Below are 22,208 nucleotides of genomic sequence, written 5' to 3' on the forward strand. Positions count from 1 at the left end.
CATGCGCAGAGATGCCTGGCAAAGAAAAGGATATGAGGAAGAAAACTAGTAGGTAGCTGTGCTGATTGTGGTGGGAAAAGTTGGTAGAAACTGAAGCCTGATGAGAGCAAATGAGTAGCTCTTCAATATTAATGTATCACCTTGTCCCTACAAAGTGACGGGACTGTCTTATCTCCACAGGCAGGCATGGCACAGAAAGATTGTGTTCACAAACAAATGAAGTGTATGATTTGGGTAACTAATTTGTGTGAGTACAAATTTTCCTCAGGCTCTCAAACTAGAGAGCAGTCTGTATGGTGAAAGCATAACTTCAGTAGATTTTCCACTGCAGCTGTGAGTGCTCAGCTCTTCTACAATCCAGCTAGTAGCACCCAATCATGCACTCAGAAAACGAAGAGCATACGCATAAGAAGAATTTTTGAAAAATATGTGACTTGCCTGTCATAACAACAATTTTGGGACAGAGGTAGGGACAAAATCTGATTTTCTCAGGGGGCATTCAGCTGCCTCGAATGAGACTTCTCTTTTTCCTATCATGCTGAGTTTTCAAGGTCTGTAATAATTAAGGCAGAGCCCAACAGCCCTGTCTGTCTATGCCTAGATGATGTATGCTGAATGAGGATCCTGTTGGGATTTTGGAACCTAAGTTTGCGATATTCATCCTATGGGGCTCAATATTCCTGCCCTCTCACTATTTCTTTAAGGAAAGACTGTCTTCTTTAACTACACATACTTGTACAGCACCAGGCAGAGCACGTATCAACAAGGCACTGTTTTTTGGTCTAAGTATTATAATAGAAACAAAACTTTTTATTCTTATTATGCTGTTGAAGTTTGCTAAGCACTTTAGAAGCAGGACAATACAATAAAATTGTAAAGAAGCAGATAAATTTGGATATTGCAGGAGATCCCAAGTACTTTGAAAATATCCTATTTACGGTTCCTCTGTTCAAGGGGGTAGACAGCTTAAAATTGCTTCGGGCAATTTTCTGTACAGGCAGGGTAAAACTTCTACTCAGAGCACAAGTAGTTAAAATTGCTCTCTTTTTCTTCATTTAGTATCTGTTGATTTTTATCATGAACACCTATGGAGCAAAATCTCTGCCTATCCAAAAAACATGTAACTGGAAACCTCATTCCATACTGCAGTATGGAAAACATACATTCACGCCACAGTCACTCCTGCTGAGGAGTTTCACATGAGCAGCCTTATCATGTTTGAACTCTCAACTATTCAACTGTATTTATTTTGTTCTTAGTCAACACATGGTATACATGTATTGCTACATTTAAAATATTCGCATTGCCCCAGATTTTTAGTAGGAAGCACGGGGAAGAAAAAACACAATAAAAATATTAAGACTTGGACTTTGCAGAAGCCTGTCATTAAACAGTTTAAAATTAACTTCCTGAAATGGATTGATGAGATTAGACCTGATTCATGCAAGTTACAAACATTAATGTTATTCTTTGCCTGTAGCTACCATTTGATACATTATCTAATTTTGAGCTAGTGACCTAGTAGATAGGCACATGCTAGCATGTTTTCCTTCCATCCACAGGATTCAGCAGATCATAGGAGGGTTGTGCAAGACAGCATCCTTGTTTCAGATGGGATGTTTCCACAAAGAAACTGGTTTGCTGTTGGGAAGCATGATATCATCTACCAGTTCCAGTCCTGTGGCTACAACTCCAACCAAAGGTTCCCAGTAGTGCCATTTTTAATGACACTGTCTTCAGCTCGCGCACAGTATTTAGCACCTCTCTACAAACACCTGTCTTTTGGCAGTTTCACTTGGACTCTCAGTTGTGCTAAATAGTGCTGTACAGGACACCTTTCTCTAACATTCAGATTTTCTTTACAACCAACAAACCACAGTATTTTGTGTGCTTGAAGTGCCTACTTGCTTTTCAGACAGAGATGTCTGAAGTTGAAGGGCCTACAGAGTAAGTCTTATGAGAAGCAGCTGAGGGAGCTGGGGTTATTTAGTGTGGAGAAAAGGAGGCTCAGGGAGACTTCATCACTCTCCACAGCTCCTCCTCAAAGGAGGCTGTAGCAGGGTGGGGTTGGTCTCTTCTCCCAAGCAACAAGTGATGAGACAAGACGAAATGGCCTCAAGTTGCAGCAGGGGATGGTTACGTTCAATATTATGAAAATTTTCTTCACTGAAAGCATTGGTGAAGGTTGTGAAGCCTTGGAAAAGGCTGCCCAGGGAAGCAGTTGAGTCACCATCCCTGGAAGTATTCACCATACATATACATGTGGTGCTTAGGAACATGCTTTAGTGGTAGACTTGGCAGTGCTAGGTTAAGGGTTGGACTTGATGATCTTAGAGGTCTTTTCCAACCTAAATGATTTTATGTGAGACTACCTGTCTGGGTTAGAGATAACACATATGTCATGGAAAAGTAAATACCAGCTAAACCCCATGCTGGGATCACAGCCTGGATCAGAGACCAGATCTACAAAATCCTGGGAAGGGTGAATAGGAACTCACTATTCACTGTCAGCTCTTCTATTAAAAGAGCTAGTGGCCACCAAAAAAGACTGGTAAGAGCCACATTCAAAATAAATAAACTGTGTGGTTCTTTACACAGTAGGAATTAAAATTTGAAACTTTTTGCAAAGGAAGATGTGTATGAAATACATTTCACAGTTGCACAGGGAGGCTGAATTACTGCAGAGAGAAGGCATACATTGCTCTAGAAATGCCTCGAGTTAAAAACAGTTGGAAACTCTAAGAGTATTAGAATGAGAGATAATTTATGCTTGCCTTGTCTGCTCCTCCTTAGGCATGTAGTTATGGCCCTGCTGGAAACCAGAATAGGGGCTTACTTAGATGGTCACACAACTACAGTCATTCTTCTGTTCAGATAAAAATAAATACAGAAATTGACTCTAGAAGTATATGTTGTCTGGGGTTCCTGCGCTGAGGATTGCAAAATTGTCAAGTATTTTTTGCAGTCCTCAGAAGGATAATTATTCCTTTTCTCTGCAGAGCAGAATGAGCTTGAGAAGCATCACTCAGACTGGCAGCATACGAGAGCTTTTCTGCCTGTTTCACACATTAAAGTAATTCCATGATCTGCCTTATAATGGACAAGTTCTGCTCCCTCACTTTGAAGAACAGGCCTGAATAATGCAACCACTTAGAGTAAATGGGGTAACTTGAGCACATTTGAAACTTTGGAATAAATAAAACAGTTTATACATGTAATAAATACAAAGTTCCCCCACACGTGGGAAGGCTCGGCTCTTAAGTAGTCAACTAGTTAATAAGTTTGATCTATTGTCAGTTGATTTCCTAGCAATCTATACAGAACTATGAAATGCTGACAGCTTATGCTTTTAACAGTTATTTATAGAGGCTGCAACCATAAAGATGTAATTCCCAAAGGAGGCATCATACTCTCTTGTGAAGATACTTGGAAACGATTAATAAAACCAACAGCCACACAATTTGTTACGTTAAAGCTTCATGAAAATTGCTGCTGACAAAGATAACATGGTATACTTTAAGGAAATCACTGCAATGACTTGGACTTGATCCTGAATTAACTAGAATTACTAGGTAAAGACTTATATAGCACTGTGGACATCATGATAAAGGATTTTCAAAGAAAATGAAAGATGTGCAAGATGTTCCAGCATCCAAAGCACAAAACTAAAACCAATATTGACTGTAGCAACAAGAACGGAAACTGTACTGTCACGTCCCTGCACCACTGATACCTTCCAGCAAATCTGTGCCTATTTTACAGCCACAGGCTGCTGTCACCTGGAATGTTTGCTGTGGTTAATCTTCCTTACCCTGCTCCCTAAAACTGTAAAACAGAAAAAAGAGAGATGAAAAAGATCATTAAAATAATGCTATGGGCATAGAAAAAAATGATTCCCATGTGAACACAGAATGAAGAAAAGCTGCACTTCCCTGGAAAGAAATAAGAAGGGATACAATAAAAAAAATGTCATAAGTGTTATAAAGAAGGTATGGTAATTAGAGTTATGAAAAAGTGTGCGTTTCCAATCATCCTTCCTCACAAAAAGGACAAAGGAATCTAAAAAAAATACTAAAAAACAGCATAAAAAGGCTTAAAAATCTTCTCTGCAAGTTGGGTTTTGGAACCTGCAGTGATACAGTATTGCTTGAGCTAAGACAGAATTTTTAAAATAAGAATTTACATGGCTTGCATGCACACCTGCACCTGAACTAAATGAAAAGAGTATCTATACAGACAGATAGCAGTCTCTGCCATTCACAGCAGATTGCTCAGCAACTCACACTGGAAACTTTACAGGGCAGCACACTCCTAATTTAACTATTACTGGGTTTCTGACACCTCACTCTGAAATACTTAGGAGCTGTCACTGTGGCAGACTGCAGATGTCACATTAATCTGGTATTAGAACCAACATATCCTTTTGAATGACTCTGAAACAAGATTAGAAGGGCCCTCCCAGCATCTGGTACCTGGGCGGACAGTCCTTCTCATAGCATTTCTTCTGTCGTCCATTTGGCTGTGTTGCTGGGTCGCAGAAGGAGTTTTTGATTGCTCCGCTTCCCTTTCGCATGCAGTGGGCAATCTGGCGCCGCACCCCTGGAAGAGAAAGACAAAACAGGGAAAAGTAATCCCTGTAGGCTGGGGACAAACTGCAGAAGTTCTCTAGCATGGCAAGTACACAATGATTGCACTTCTGGAGTAAAATTCAGTTCTGCTGAATGCCTGGGCTAAGTCAGTTATGAGTATACTTACAGAACAAGCTGAAAAAGTGTTATGCATGGCTCTTTTGAATCAGTTAGCTGAAGCAACACACTAGAAAGCACTTTCCCTGATCACAATTAAATTGCCAGTCTCCAAAAGGCTCCTATATACTGAAATCAGGCACAGCAACGTGGCAGCACCAGGCTGTTTGCAGCAAGGGAATTTTTCGTGATCTTTGCTTTGTACTTCTGGAATGAGCAATTAAGCAGGAAACAAACCACAGCATTTCCCTAAAAAACATAACCCTGCTAATGCTGAATTCTGCTTTTTAAAAGTTCTGATACAAATGACCTAAAATGATGATGCTGTAATACAAAGGAAAAGATCTGTTTTTAAAATTACTAATACTCAGCACTAATGACAAGAGGCAAAATTACAGCAGTGGAAAGAGACAGAGATATTCCATACATACAATTCAGATTATTTACTAATAGTTACACTCACTAAAATTCCTGCTCATTTAAGGGAAAAAAACATGAACCAAAGCATCAACCTTACTGTGAACCTAAAGAAAACCACTTACCAGAGGCCTGTCTTCCACAGAATTTTACAATAATTTGAGGTAGGTTCTGTGCTGCAAACCCAAACAAATCCCAAGGACTAATAAGACTGAAGAAATATTTTTATTCATTGCTATTAAACTACTTTTGCTATTAATTCACTACAATTAATATGCAGATGCTAGGTCACTGTCTCTGCCACTTTTATCCCTCTCCCGAGAGGGAATGGGCTTAGTAACACTATTACTATGGTGTCAGGGTAAGCGTTACATTATTTTGCAGTATTTTTAGGAATCAAGCTTAACCTTCTCTCATACCTCCTAATAACCGGCATGAGGATCTATCTGGAAGACAAGAACAGCAATCTGTAAGTAATAATGCCTGGGAAATGTGAAAATATTCTTCAATGCAGCACACACTTCTGTTCGTCTATACAGTATCCCCATATATGAGAATGAAAATGTATGTCCTGAAAATTCATGCTAGCATTATTACTACTTTGATTTAAATAATATCACAGCATTCAAAAAAACAAAACAAAACAAAACAAAAAAAACTACCAAATCTAATGCTAGGAAATCCAAAGCTACCAGTCAAGGTAATTCTTGGTGGGAGAACTGAACATGGAGTGCAGATATGAAAGGGAATTTATAGCCAAATATTACTGAAAAAGATCTCCATAAGACAGAAGAAAATTAAAAACTTTCTATCCATATTTGGGTCATTCTTTCCGTGAAGCAGATGGAAACCTTTATCCCCTTTTGATTGCACTCCCAGATATCAAGTCTGTGACACTGAAAAAATGCTACAGCTTCTGGAGTTACTTTCAGACTTGTGACTAGAATGCATGCAACCATTACCACAGCCAGCTTGGGATTTGATGTTGAGCCTCCTATAGTCATAAACAAGGGTTGATTTTCTAGAACATGTATTTGTTTCACCTAAAAGGGAGAATGAGAGGGACTGCAGCCCTGCCCTTCCATTAATACTCTTTTTGCTGAGGCATTCGAGCTCCAGAGTATGTGATGTGGCAGCAGCTGCATGACAGCACAGCCTCTTTGCAGCACGGACATGGCTCTCCTCTTCCTAGGGGACTCCAAGCAGCAGAATGCTTTTTGGTTCAGTGCAGGACTCCCAGGGAGCAAGGTCCTGTTTTATGCTACGGAAAATGTAACTGGAATAGTAAGCAGCCGTTCTGCTAGTTGTAAACAAAGCAGTTCACAGAAATACATTTCTGTTCCTTTCAAAATCATATGATATGTTGCTCTTACAAATGTAAATAAGCTACAGAAGAATTCTTTTGCTCTAACAATTTTTTTAGTGTCATTTCAGCTGCTATAATTCACTTTAAAACCACTATAAACCTTTGCAGAAGTATTGTTTAGAGGCTGTACATTTCCATAAAACATTTGCTGATCACTGGCGTCAATAAACGAATTTATTCACACAAACACATTTTTTATTATGAAAGTTATACGAATTTGCACAGTAGTATGAAAATCTGGAAAGTTCTGGGATAGATGCATATGTTTAAAGAAATCATTCATTCCTTTTTTTTTCCTCATGATGGTGTACAGTTCCGTTCTAAAGCTGAAAGGAATTCTATATACACATATAAATGTGTATATATTTTCTTGAAAGCTGTCATCTTAAAAATATAGTAGTGCTTCAATTTAGCTGAGATACGTTGGAAGAAAGAAGGAACCTTTTGTGCAATTTTAATATGTTTTTCAAGGACCTTAGCCAGTAAAGAAAATGAGATAGAAAAAGAAAGTTGAGCTGGGTGAATGGTTCATGAAATTAGCTTGAACCTGCCCTAAACAGAAATTTTATGCATCCGAAGCCCCATTTTTCTATTGAATGTTCAAGTCTTGCTTTCAGCTATACTATTCCTCTTTGCTTTTCCCTATCTAACCCAATAATATGATTACCCTTTCTGTGATTAGAGAGAGTAAAATATATATAGGTATACATATAATGACATAACGAAACACAGCTGGGTATTTCATCTTGAGCAAGTTGAACTAGAAACAGTGCAACAATAGAAAACAAGTCACCTCACACTGACCCTGGTTTACCAACTTTCACACAGGTCTTAATTTTGATTATATCTGCTCAGAGACCACTTCTACTTCTCTGTGCCACTTCAACCATAATGCAGAAGAACTTTTCAGACAGGAGTGACACACTCAGCTCCCAGTTTCTCAGTTAGTTTGGAAAGAAACAAGCAAACAAAAAAAAGCACCAGTTTTAAATCATTTGGGTCTGGATGGGTTTGAAAGAGAGAGAGAATCCTGTTGGCTGAACAGCCTCACCATGGCAGGTGGCTTGGAACCAGATGATCTTTCAAGGTCCCTTCCAATCCAAGCCATTCTGTGATTCTCAGTTTGGGTGAAGTTAAGGCTGAGAATGACAGAAGCAAAGGTCCTGCACCTCCAGAAGCAGACACAGAAACTTTGTGTGCAAAAGAGCATATCTGATAGTAAAATTCACTAGTTTGAACATTAAATTGTCACTGTTGTACGTTAAATACTCTGCAAAGAATTCACTTTGGTATTTGAATGAACGACATTCAGTGAATGCACAAAGCACTCACACAATACAAAACCAGCCTTTACATACTTAGTGTTATAAAACTTAGACTCATAATCATGAAGGAAAACACAGTGACTGTTGTGTGTTTTTTTTTTTAATCTCAATGCTACAAGTTTAGTAGTACATTTCAGTTCAGGAACACCTGGAGGTAATTTAGCAAAACAGTTGTGATAACAGTTGTAAAGGATTTAGAGGGCACACAACAATTAACCCCCAAACAAATCTTACAGTCAAGTCCTCTGCAAAGGTTTGAAAATTTGCCAATCACTGCTGTTATCTATGGAGAAGTACATTTCTGAAGTTGCCTAATACTCTCCCTTTGTTGCAGCTGTGCTGTGTTTTTTTCCTTCTTCTTACATTCAATGCCACTTAAAGCTAGTTCTAAAAAACATCACTATGGCCTATGACAAGTATAAAGGAATTTAACTTGTAATTTCTAATTGACCATTATGTAAAGACAGCATAATGCGTAGAAAGTATAATGGGTCTAGAAAAATACTCAGTGAGGCATTCAAATTAATCTTCCTATAAAAGAAGCTTAAGGGCTTTACATGCTACCTGGCTGGACAGCAGACTCTGGAGGGACAACCCTCTTGGCTAGAGGGTTGCTGTGCACAATTCAAGTTTGTCAGTGGAAGAGCTTGCAGGACGCCTTCCATAATGCAGACTTCCTGACTGCAAAGCAATTCCTTTCTTTTGCCTAAAGCAAATGGCAATCAGAGATTCCAACTACCCTGCAGAGAGGACAGAGCAAAGCTTATGATTTTTATTGTATATTATCCCCCTAAGAGTTTGTCATGAATGGATTGCAATGTAATTACCAAACTATTTTCTACACGACAAATAGATATTGTTTATTGCCAAGTATTCTTTTCCCTGCACACAGCGTTAGGTATCTTTTGTACAGAAAATATTCACAGAATCATAGAATGGGTTGGGTTGGAAGGGACCTTAAAGACCACCTAATTCCAACACCCTGGCATGGGCAGGGACACCTCCCACCAGACCAGGTTGCCCAAAAAAGCCCCATCCAGCCTGGCCTTGAGCACTGACAGGGATGGAGCATTCACAACTTCTCTGGGCAGCCTGTGCCAGGGCCTCACCACCCTCAGCATGAAGAATTTCCTCCTCACATCTTATCTACACCTACCCTCTTTTAGTTTAAAGACAATCCCCCCTGTCCTGTCACTCTGCTCCCCGACGAAGAGTCCCTCCCCAGCTTCCCTGTAACAAGGGACTTCACCTGACTGCCAGGACTTTTCAAATGTGATGGAGAGAGGCTTGGCAACTCCATCAGCCAGTCCCTCAGGACCCTGGGACGCGGGTCATTGGGCTCCATAAACTTGTACCTGTTCATTTTTATCAGGTGGTCTCCAACCTGCTCTTCACTTACACAGGGAGGAACTTTGCTCCCCTAGCCCTCACCTACAGGTTTAGGGACTGAAGAGATGTGGGAAGCCTGACTGGCAGTGAAGGTTGAGGCAAAGAACTTGCTGAGTACCTCAGCCTTCTCCATGTCTGTTGTTACCAGCTCACCCTTCTCATTTTTCAGAGGACATAAACACTCTCCTCGTCCTTTGTTTTCTGGCCAATGTACCTACAAAAATCCCTTCTTGTTCTTTGCATCCCTTGCCAAGCTCAGCTTTATCAGTGCCTTGGCTTTCCTGATCCCATCCCTACACATCAGAACAACATCCCTGTACCCTTTCCAGGCCACATGTCCCTGCTTCCACTGCCTGTGCACACCTCATTTCGACCACAGGGTCCTTGCCCAGCCATCCCATTTTTCTGCCCTCCCTGCTCACTTTTTTTACACAAGGGGTTGGAGAGTTCTCGTGATCTAAGAAAAACATCCTTAAAGAGTTGTTATCTCTGTTCAGCTCCTTTGTCCCTAAGGACATTGATTTTTCAGACTGTATTTTTTCCCTATTAAATACTGTTACTGTGGGCTGGTCAGACTTACTCTATCTCTGAGACTACAAAAGACAAGGGCATGTGAAGGAGATGCTAGAAAACTTAAGCACATCTTTTCTTTCACAGCTGCAATGGAATTGGGGAAGGATATGGGCCAGAGCACAGCAATGTAGGCCCATGGTGCTATCCAGAGGCCAAGAGCCTTTTAGAAAATGTCTGTAAGGAGCTTCCGCGGGGTCATTATGAGAAGGGACTACCTTACTCTCCAGAGACATTATGCATCATTGGCAATTTTTCCTGGTACAGACCCATATCCAAGGGAAATGTATCATGAGGCTAGAACTACTTTTTCTCTTAAGACAGAAGAGGCTTTCTTGGATCAGCCTCCTCTTGTGTCTCCAGTCCCATTTGTCACTCTTCTAACTCAGTTTTCCTCTCTTGGCTCTGCAAATAATTTGTTCGCATTGTCCTGATCTCTGTTGCTACAGAAGACTGAAGGGCTCTTGGATTTACTGCTACCATATCAACCCATGCTGATGAGAGGCCTTCAATGAATCTTTAGACAGGCCCAGGTTTGCTAAAAAAAAAATCTAGGTAAGGTTCAATTTCTCCCACTGGCTATACCCATCACAGTTAGTTAGTTAGTTCATCTTTCTTGGCCCTCCCTTTGATCCTGAAAAACAGTTAGTTTATCATTTACCAAATGATGACTGCATAAGTCCTTGAAGGTTATTTCACTACTACATTTAGTCTAAACAAATGCAACTTTTCTTATCTCCTTGATCCCCATTAAAGGTTTGTCTTCAGTAAGGGCTGTCAGGTAGCATACTGATAGCTGAAGATAATCTTCTTGCCTACTTCAACGCACTTTATCTTAGAAACCTTACGGAAATCTTTAAATGTCTGAGATCTGGCACTACAGCTTTGTTGCTGCCAATGGCATTAAATTCAGAATCTAAACAGGCTGTACATTCAGATAAAATCAATCTCATTATTCAAACCTAAGAGGTAGTTCTGTGGAAGTTGAGGAAATTTGTTGATTAATGGAGCAACATTGGGAACATTCAGTTCTGCCTTTATTTTGCCTCTCTTTCCTGAACTCAACTTGGGGGGATCAAAACACAATATTGTGCAATTGTGTGAGAATTTCTGGTTCTACATAAACAATTACTACCATGACCATTACTTGCTAAATGGGGCAAGACTTTAGAGTTTCCATATTTCTATGCTGATGGAGCATTAACATTTTCCCAATACTCCTTCTCTGCTGATACTTCCTGTTTTTCTCATGCAGCAGAGCTCCAGGTGTTTTGTGCTGATGTGTTTGTACTCTGCTCATCCAGACATAAGCCTGCTATGTTACTTCACTGGTGTGGTGCCTTGGAGGGTCAGAGCTAACTCAGGCTCACTGCCAAGGTAATACAACAGCATGTTTGGTGCACACTCAGGCAGCCCAGAGCACAGTCAGATTAAGCATCGTATACCTGCAGAAAAATGAAAACAGACTGTAATATCAGAGCTCCCCAGGTTCAAGTGATGTACTGAAGCTCTACGCCAGGGTTTCCTTTTTTTTTTTTTTTTTTTTTCTGAATAGTGAGTAAGGGACAATACCCTGACTTCATTATACATTAGTAGATCACATATTTCTTCATGCCTGTTCAAACATGCCTCTTATGAACGTATGTATCTAAGGTGAAAGAGAGCAAAGGGTCTACTAATTCCTTTCCTCCTGTCCTCAAAGGTACACAAAGAACTGAGAAGGCTTCCATGCTCTTGAACTGTTATGCACCTCTTGGTTCCCCTGTGCAGTCATACCAAGAAGTTCACTATCTTTCCTAAAACACATCATTTCTACGTATGCAGAAAACAAAGCCATGAGCTCAAGAAATACTTGTTAAGAGTCCAAAGACAGTAATGGGGGAAGCCACTTATTAAATAAAAACCAAAAAAAGCCCCATATCCTGCAGTCCTATGTTTAAGTAATCATGTGGTTGTTAGAAATCAAAGCCAAATCACACAGTTCTTTAGCCAGAAGGTAGCGCACAGGATTGTAATTTATTTAGTGAGAAACACTTCTGGGAAAAGCAGAGCAGATGTCGAATAAAACATAATAAGCAGTCTAATAACACTTTCCCCCCCCTCTTTTTGTTATCACGTCAATTGTTATATTAAACTATCCACAAATAGGTAACAGAGCTAAAACATACAGCATGCCATTAAGCAAAACATTTGTTTTGGGTACCTAACAAAAAAGCTTTCTTTTGCTAACAAGAAAGCACATGGTGCTATATGCTGAGAGTCTCAAAAAAATAAAAAATAAAACACAATTAATATGGGGTGGCTGACCTGGGTCGGGGGGACAGCTTCTTGAGGATGGGCTGGGCATTGGTCAGTGGATGGTGAGCAACTGCATTGTGCATTACTGGCTTTGTACATTCTACTACTATTATTATCATCATAATCATAATCATTATTATTATTACCCTTCCTTTTCTGTCCTTTCAAACTGTCTTTATTTCAACCCACCAACTTTTATTTTTTCTTCCTCCCAGTTCTCTCCCCCATCCCACTGGGAGCTGTGGTGGGGTGAGCGAACGGCTGTGTGGTGCTTGGCTGCCTGCTGGGTTAAACCACAACATGCTGGTAAGCAGGATTACTGCAAACAACACTGGCAATAAGTTAGGAGGAAAAGAAAACTAGGTTTTCATTTTCGTTCAGAGAGGTTGAGAATTTCAAGGCAGATACTACACAAAGCCACTTGCTTTAAATAGGTTTGTTAACTTACTTTATTTTAAAGCCAAAATATATTACAATGTATGCTTTCTCACTAAATGCAAGTAAAACCTTACCTCTTAAAGAAATAGAACACTGTCCAGGTAATTTAAAGCAAAAATGAAATTGGCCAGTAGCAAAATCAAAAATTAATAGAAAAAGAAAATGAGGAATTACCTCTTCCACAGGTAACACTGCAGGCTGTCCACTCTCCATATTGCCAAAAATACTCTGGCTCTCCAATCTCATTCTCATGACTTTCTTCTTTACGTACAGTGTATTCATACTTGATTCCAGGGTTAGTCTCTTGAAAAAGCAGCTGGAGAGAGTGCAGTTTATTTAATTATTTATGATTATAATAATCTACTGGCCCAAAGCTTTCCAAGTGTGAAAGCAGAAGAATCAGCAAGGTTTAAAGCAGCTACCACCAGTTCAGAAATTCTGACAAGCAAATCTTCCATTCGTGTGCTGACAGTGGTGCACACATGGGCCTTTCTAAGACACAGCTGTTTGCCAGGCACTTTTGCAAGCATAGGTGGCAATAAGTGGGTCAACATAATTGGCATCCTGTTGACTGTAAGAAAAGATAATGCAAAGTCCATCCAAGGCACTGGCAAATGTGTTGCTGATTAAGAGCTATTGCCTACCACCATTATAAATGGTAATAACCCTACAATATGAAAAAATTTTTAAACATATCCAGTAGGTCATAAAACCACAGATTTTATTCATATACTGCTTTATTATTTTTCAGTGTTTGTGGATTAAACAGGAAAATTCCAGTTGAGATGAGCCACCCAAGAAATTCACCATTTGGCCAACAGAAGGGAGAGAAGAAAAACATTTTCAAGGGATAGAATAGTGAGGCAATGAACTTCTATTCTTCCTTCTAATTGTTTCCTTGGCTTTGCTCCTGACAGTGATTGTTGAGTTACATGTTAGATCTGCCTTCTCTCCAGACATTCAAGGTGTGAAAGTGGTGCCCATCACTCCTCTAGCACTTCTTTAATGGCATGGTGGATACACAGGCAAACAAGCCATGAAAGAAAGATATATTCAGAGAACAAAGGGGCAATTTAAAAATATTGTTTTGCAGGATTAACAGAAGTTGGTTACGTTTAAGTTAGAATCTATAAAGCAATACAAGAGAAATAAAAGGTAGCAACCTTAGTATATACTAAACAGATCCATTTTACTTACCATAAACTATTGATCTGTCTATCTAATGCTGTACTTTGTTGCTCAGTATAAGCTGTCACTGCTGTCACTTTGCTAGCTTTCACTGTTCCCAGCCTGAAATCAGCTGCTTTTCTATGACAGTTACTTTTCCTCTGGGTCCAGTTCACATCACAGCAGTTGGTCTAAACTGGCATAAGAGACTGTGAAGTCTGGGCAAAGGACTGACCAACAACAGATGGTAGGATTCCTATCCTAGTGGCCACACTGAATTATACTTGCTTTTAATAGTCAGACTCTGACATTCAGTTATGATGAATTGCCTTCTCAAGCAACATGTTCATTTCTCTCCTAAATAGCTTAAGTGATTTTTGCAAGACAGCATGCTAATAGCATTATTTAAAAGTATATACGTTTTTTCAGCCTCAGTGTCAAAGCCCCAATACATTCCACTGCCATCCAAACCCAGCAGGCTCTGTTAGAGATAACCTATTTACCTGAATCCATATTGATTCATTGGTGGGTCCTGGAGCAGTCAGATTTTCTAGATCACCTGTTCTGTCATACTGAAATATTGTTCCTGCCACTTTGTATTCACCATTCCACTGAATGATAAAACCTCCATTCAGGTAATATTTTTCTGGGTCTTTACTTCGCACAGCAAGGAAATTGCCAGCTTCTGCAACTTCTGTGACTCTGATTCCCCTTGCGCCTTTTGGAATTAGCCCAATATCAACATATCCTAAGAGACAAAAAAGATACAGGGAGGTGAACCACAAAAATGACATTGCATTGTATTTCAGATATTTTAAGACATCAGCTTTGTTTGAAAGTATATACAAATGCGCTATCACAAAGCTTTTATCTCAAGGTATTCTTTTCAGTTAGTTAATGGTGGGACTTTCCAAGCCAGGTTTTCCAATATCAGTTGGGGAATATGTAATGTGTTTAGGCCATGATAGTGGCATTTAGAAGGGATATGGAGGTGAATGCTTTACTGAGCTGCACCAGATGAACTCTACTCCATTGGTAAGTGTCAACATCTTTATAAACACACCTGAGGCCTCTGGCATACTGCAATGTGAGTGTTCTGGAGAAAGGCTATGGAGTCCCAGTAGGTTAACAGCATGTTGTAGGAAAGGTCTTTTCAATTTGCAAGGAACATTTTCATCTGTCATCTGTAGATGTACATAATTTCACATCCCTTGTCTTAAGTTACTTCTCCGTGACTATTTCCCTTACATAGCCTTCCTACAAAAACCTGAAAGTCATTCAAATGCCTCAAATTACTAAGATTAGTTAAACATTATTATAAATTACTGAGTTTCATAAGAAAGATCAACAGCTCTTCATTCATGGGCAAAAGTATCTGTAAAAAAAGATTATTGGTATGTGTGTTAAGAATAAAGCCAGCAAAACTATTACAGAATTTTGTTTGTACTTCAGGCAATACAAGAAATCAAGCTCAGTGCTTCTCATCTTAGAGGTTACTACTATTGCTACTGAATGAAAACTGTAAAAATAGGAAGTTCGCATACAGATTTGATCACAAACTCAAACAGCTTTCTTGCTATTGCTCCTGGGTGGGCTTTAGAAATCTGATGGAAGACCAGCTCTGCAAGCAGGTGCCCTGGGAGTGTGTGCTGCAGTTTGGGTTGATTTATTTCAAGTTTGGCTACAGTATATGTATGTGGTTCCTCAGTTCTCATCACACATGGCTGAGGTCACAAATTAAGTCTGAGAATCACATCCCCTTCACCCTTCTTGTGAAATAAGCACATCATCTTTTATTACACTGACATATACCATATTGGCCAAACTTAGTGATCTTCTGAATCAATGTTATCCACGTACCTGAAGTACTAATATGCCCTTTGCTGTTAAATAACTTACTGCAGTAAGTGCCCCAAAGTCTTTAACATCTGAATTTTCCTTACTGCTCTTTTATAAGGTGATATGTGTTGGTCCTACTGTCATATTTTGACAATGGTATAATTAAAAAAAATAATAAAAAAAAGATCTGTCTGGATCTGTCTGCTTCAGGCTCTTCCTAATTAAATTCAATATATTTTTCCTGTGAATAATGTTAAACAGAGAGAGTTTTCTCTGGTTGCCATCTTTTACAAGTTTTCTACACTGACCATGGGAATTTAAACCTTTCAGTCTTTCATAGGTGAAGAGAATAACAAAATCCTTAGGATTACTGAATAACTTCTATTATAGGAGACTAGAGGTCTAGGTCTATTATAAGCAACCAAGGTCTAATGATGTATTCATTCAGTGCAGTGGAGACATATTACAAGCACAGTGTGTGATCGTGTGAGTAAAGACTTGATTAGATGGCATACTCACAAGTATGCCAAATTAAAACAGCATGCAAAATCTTAATTGTATCATGTCCCAAGAGCTTGGCCTTGCAACCCTGGTGTCCTATTTCCAGCAGATTTTTTTTTTCTAGATGTAATTGGAATAACATTTGCTCAAAACAGAAAATATAAGAACAATCAGTTTTGATTCTAACATAAAGTCTGTATCGTCTGAAGGTTTTGCATAACAATTTGTCTGAATCACCTGCTGTTGCTCATAAACCTGATTTTAAATATATTACAGCTGTATTGTGACAGATGTTACATTTGGTCAATGTACCACACTCCTTCCCCCTACCTAGCCCTTCCTTTTTTGACTAGCTAAATTATCTCTTGATTTCCTAGAACCTCACCCTATTTCTCAGTGAATGTTATCTGCTTCTGAAAGGAAAGCTAATCAGGAGAGAGCTTTTGACTTTATCATTCAACATAATAATTTTTTTTGTTTAATAATGAGGTGGATGGTGTTTATATAATTGCTCCTGGTTATATAGTTCCATCTGATAACGATCTAGTAATCTGAGATTCAATAACAGTTAAAATGTCAGCTCTCTAACCTACATGCTGTGTTCATTAAATCCTGGAGCATCCAAGCTCTAGGTGCTATCATAACACCTGTGAAATGGCAACTTTCAGATGCTATTAATCTTTTCCTTTTTAATAAAAAGCTATATGCTCCTAATCACAGATGAGAGCACAGTATGAATAAATTCATGCAAACCTTGTAGGCACAGCTCTACTAGGACCAAAGAGCTTGTTTCTCTTTTCCCATTGCTGTGAGACAGAAGTAATTTCACTGAGGTGGTTAGCAATGTATTGTAGATCAGATTACAATCTAGCTATTTCTCCTTATCACACCAGCTCTCATCCTGCTCTCCAGTTTGTCATATCTGTGACTTTCTCACTTTAAAATGTGAGTTCCTGATGCATGATTTTCCTATGAGCTGGTTTCTAGGCAGTATCACAAGCATATTACATGGAAAACAGCACAAACTCCCCATGGTTTATCAGGTTTGTACAGTTACATACAGCCTTCTCATGGAACAGACGGAGCACTGCAGTGTATGATGGCCATGGGAAAAAAATTGTAGTTCAGAGACAGTTCCCTAAGTGAGGATCCAGAAGACCTTCCAATCTCTTGGATCCATATTTGCATGGCTATGCCCAGACTCCATCTCAAGAACACACCAGACTTGGATAGCAAGGGACTGTGGCAAGTGTTGATTCAGTTCCAATCAGGTTGGTCAAAGGTGACAAGCCAAAGATAAACCTTCAGGTTAAGGCAAATACAGTCACAGTTCCTTGTTTGCACATCACTATCTTAAAATTTCTTCTGCCTTTTTGTTACCCATTTACTCTACACTTCACTTGCCACAGTCCTATACCTATATCCCTCACATCTCAGTCTTTCTTTTACCCCAATGCTTTTCCTCATTCAGAAGTGCCATTTATTCTCCTTCCAAAGACTTTGTGTGCCTTGTCTATGGTCTGCTGTATGGAATAATAGCCCTCTGCAGCCACCACAACAATGTGAGTAACAGGAACATCTCATCCCCCCCAACAATACCCTACTGTCCTGGTTTCAGTTAGCACAGAATTAATAAAAAAAAAGCAGAGTTTTTACAGTAATCAAAGGATAACTTGTATCTTCTTTGCCTAACTCTAGATCCTGCTTATGGTGCAATCTTTTGGCCCAATTAGTTCAGCTGAAGCAACATAAATGGTTTGCAAAGAAACTTGCTGAAAACCTAGCGTGGACTGCATACTAGCTAGCATTAGTGCCAACAGTTAAGACCATTTGCTCAAATCAGACCTCTGATTTGTTTTCCAACACAAAACTCTACTGGAACCCGCTACACTGATAAAACTGTCACTCCTATGGCTGTGTTGGGAATTCCTGGACAGCTTTCCATATTTTGCATCCAAAGGAAAGGCATTTGAAAGAAACTCTGAATAAAAACATAAAAAAAATTTTTTTTTTATGTGTTTAAAACTTTTTTCTTTTTTTTTTTTTTCCTGAACACAGGCAGGTTAAGACTTCAGGTAAAACCTATCCTGAAGTGAAAGGCTGAAGTATTTAAAGCTCTTTCCTAGTGTATCATTAGTCTGATCTGGCAACCTAGTTGTCTTGCAGAGACATTAAACTTTGGTCCAGTACCAGAACCAAGAAAGACTCTGCTGGGCCTAAGTTCTGAAGAAAGCTTTAGATCAGAATATATTAGCTTTGCTTTTGTAATTCTCATTAAACATTCAAAAAACTCATTTTCCTTCCCTGCTGATGGCACCAAGTATCCTGTACTCTGGGCCAGTTTCATTAGCTATACTGAATTTATGTCCCTGAAGTCTTTATGTTTACATAAACCGTTTAGTAGCCACTGTGTCATAAATCTGTGCTTTATGACAGAACATCACAGTACCTTCAAGTCAGAGACAAAAAGAAGCCAGATGTTGTGAACAAAATGCATTTTCCTTTTCTCAATTTCATGCCTGTTAACATCAGTAAGACAGTAAGATTCATATGTTGCCTTAAAAGCTAAAGAGCCCACCAACCTTTTCCTTTCCTGATATTTTTCCTTATTTTTTTCTGCTATGGAGTTGACTTCTCTAGAAGAGAAAAGAATCTACAGAAGCTATCCCTTAAAAAAATATCTAAAGAACGTGATTAAATAATTTTCTTTAACGTTCAATATTCCTCAGTGGTATCTGTTAGTGAGGTTTATTGAATCTTGAGACAAGGAAAAAATAAACGAAGATACAAGACAAGATGAATTTGAATAAAATTAGAGATAGCTATCCTCCCATGCATAGGTATATCAGACCATTTCAGAAAAGCTGTTTTTTGAAAACAAACTTCTGATCATCTGCAGCCTTGCAAAACCTGCACACAGACAAAGGCAGAGCGAATTATAGAGTAGCAGTAGGAAGAGATCAGAGGCTGGAGGATTACTGCAATATCGGAAGAAAAGGAGCTCTAGATTTTTCTTTGTAAGCCTCACATATGTATGCCACCTGTGTGGTTGTAGGCATCATCACATCTGCAGGATACAGAGTGAGTGGCGGGAGCAGAGGAACGTATCCAACATATCCACAGTTAAGAAAAAAAAAAAAAAGAAATATTAAAAGGACTTTTCCCACAAACTTTGGAAAACCTTAGCAAACCATTTCTAAATTATTAACTCAGATTTTAGTTGTGCATGTCAGATTTTTTAAATGAAAAAAACAAAAACAAAAACCAACAACAACAACAAAAAAAGCCAGCCAAAGACACACCTTACTGCAGTTTCTCGCTCTCCACCAGCATGGTACCAGTCACTGCTCTTGAGACTTTAAATCTTGGCAGCAGGATCTTTCCTCAGCCACAGACCTTGCCCTAAGCAAGCTCTCTAGCACCCTCTCATCTCTCCAGTACTGGTTTCCCATTCAAAGCATCCCATCCCATGTCCAACTCACCATCACTCTTCTCTCTCAGTTTTAGATACCCCTCTCTCTTCCAGACTTTTTGGCTCCAGTTCATCCCACAGAAGGCAACTAAAGGCCTGAATGTCTCACTGGCATTGGTGAAGAAGGGCTTGGTCCATCAGATGCTGATTCAGACCTCCATAACCCTGCAGGGGGTCTTTCTCCCCTTCTATCACAGAGGCATCCCACAGAAACTTTTATATAAACCAGATACAAAATTCTGCATGGGGAAGAGTTTGTACATGGCCACGAGAGCCAATGCTATCACATTTAAGACACTTGGAAATGAACTCTCAAAGCACTCAGCACAGGATTTTCTTGGTGCTTTACTCTGTCTACAGATTCAGTCCAGATTTTCCAAGGGCATTAATTACATTCATTTTGTAAATGCACTCACTATTTGGGGTTTTATTGGTGTAACTTGAATAGGACTTGTTAGTCTCTGACATAAATTTTATTAGATGAGGTGAACTTAAAAAGTACGGACCACTGATCTTTTCTGGCACAAGCAGGATTCACTGTGAAATATCCACTTGCTATTTCCTATGTGGATTGATCACTCAGTTTACAATTAAAAGCTTTTTTTTTTTTTTTTTTTTTTTTTTTAATGTAGAAAACAACTTCATCAATGGAAGAGTTTAAGAAAAGAACATGTTTTACCAAATCCTTCACTTTGATTAAAGGTCATCTTCACTGTATGACAGGCAGAGCCATCTCCCAGGCAAACTCCACACTGGTCTTCAGTTGCATTGGAATTTATCTCATAATCACAGCCGACAGCCTGGAAGAAAAAACTGTCTCAGAATAAATATGGTCTCCAAAACAAAGCTTCAGCATACTCTGTCCTCTTCTAAGATGGGGAGACTCAATTTTGTGGCAGAGTATATATTCTACATAAAGAAACTAATAATAGAGATAATTGTATCTAGGTAAAACTCCTGTGGATTAATAAGATGTTAAAAAGAACAAAAAAAAAAAAAACCAATCAACACTACCATGCCATGAAACATACAGCGGTGTTTAGATTCATATGCTTGAGATGGAAATGTGCTACCCAAATGGCCTCAGCAACTAGGATTGCCCCAAACATCTAGGATTTGTGTCTGCTTTTTTATGCTGAAGACACAACCATGGATTCCCAGGACTACAATGTAGTAATGGAACCAAAAGATAGGTTCACCAATACCGCAGAGAAACCCCAATATTATACTCACAGACTAATGCAAACATTTTATATCTCTGGTCTGTTTTCTCAACAAATGTAAAACAAAAGCTGTGCACAGGAACAGAAGCTCTGAACCTGCATCAATGCTGGTGTGGTGCAGGGGGTTATTGCCGGAGATTCACTTCCTGAACATGCTGAACTTATACAACTGCACCCATCCAAAGATATAAAGCAACTCAAGATGTGACAGACCACTTTCTGATTGTCATGCCAGCTTTTTGTGGCAGTCCCGGTGCAGAACAGTTACTGCAGACAACCCCCTGGCAAGGTGAAACTCTTCAGCAGGCATGAAGTTTTACACCCATGACACTTGCTTCTCCAGTTTGCCCACATAGGGCAATGTATCAGAGAGAAGGTTCTGGTAAAGACCAATTTTTCAGTTCATGCTTGGTAGGGGGTCAAAGCAAGAGAGAAAAATTATTAATTTTGAGTAGGGCAAATCCTTCTTTCCAATGCCAAAAACTTTGTGCACTAATTCCTCTAAACTTGAACAAAATCTTCTTTTATTTTTGGGATGGCTTTTTTTGCTTCTCTTTAAGAACTAGCAAAGTTTTTGAAGTTAAAGATTAACCTGTTTTCATATTTTAAATGTGGTATGAAAATGATTTTATGATTCTTGCATTTTATATCCATTTACTTGAGTAGAAGTAGCACATGCCCTCACCAGAGAAGTGGAAGTGTAATATGTCTGGGTTAGGCACAGCTGAACAGTTTGCTCCCTTCTCATATATAAAGTCAAAAAACCTTTCATCATCTGAATCAGCTTGGTAATAAGGCAATGCAAGGGTTTGGATTTCCCTGAAACTTCTCTCTCCTGACATGAACAGAGCTCAGCTGTGGGAAGAAAATCATCCCCCAAACTTTGAAAGGCTTCATGCTAAGATAAAACTATAAAAATATACCAGGGAAAGGATCCTAAAGTTTATTTAAGAAGGCTTTAAATAGCTGGTTTCAGAAACTTTGCAAAAATTATACTATAACACAAAAGGTAGATTGTAATGTATTGTTAAAATTTGCAGGTTTATATTTTTATAGTACTGCTTTCCAAAGGGTGTACTGCATAACAGCACACTTGAGCTCCTAAAGCTCTTTAAATGGTATCTGCATTTCAACTGCTTTTGTCACAAGTCCATATTAATGAATTTTAAAAAACATTAACAGTGCTTTGTACCAGAGCTAATCATCATTACTGAGGAGCAGGCTGTGGCTTTCCAACTAAAATAATCTCCATGTATTGTTCCATGTTTGCTATGTGTATCCCTACATCGTAGCTTCCTCTGTAGCACACTCTCATGCCGATAATGTGCATCAGGCAATGCACAGTCTTCAGTCATGAATAATAAATAGGACTTACTGCTTTTTTTGGCTTAATTTGAAGAATATTCCAACAAATTATTTTGTCTGCTTCCCTCCTCCTTGCATGTTTCATCTGGGGAA

General features: G+C 39.1%; 1 protein-coding gene across 3 annotated transcripts in view; it reads right to left on the bottom strand.

The window, feature by feature from the left end:
• Positions 1-22,208, bottom strand: part of ADAMTS12 (ADAM metallopeptidase with thrombospondin type 1 motif 12) — a 172,173-nt gene that overhangs the window by 22,807 nt on the left and 127,158 nt on the right. For 2 of the 3 annotated variants that reach the window (XM_068666284.1, XM_068666286.1), the window contains 4 exons: positions 20,207-20,327; positions 14,219-14,463; positions 12,723-12,864; positions 4,473-4,599 (listed from right to left, as the gene is read on the bottom strand). In XM_068666284.1, coding sequence (XP_068522385.1) covers positions 4,473-4,599; positions 12,723-12,864; positions 14,219-14,463; positions 20,207-20,327 — 635 coding nt within the window. The remainder of the gene's footprint in view (positions 1-4,472; positions 4,600-12,722; positions 12,865-14,218; positions 14,464-20,206; positions 20,328-22,208) is intronic. The other variant, XM_068666285.1, reaches the window with a different exon arrangement.

This window comes from Anas acuta, chromosome Z, assembly GCF_963932015.1.
Source record: "Anas acuta chromosome Z, bAnaAcu1.1, whole genome shotgun sequence".
Classification (NCBI taxonomy): Eukaryota; Metazoa; Chordata; class Aves; order Anseriformes; family Anatidae; genus Anas; species Anas acuta.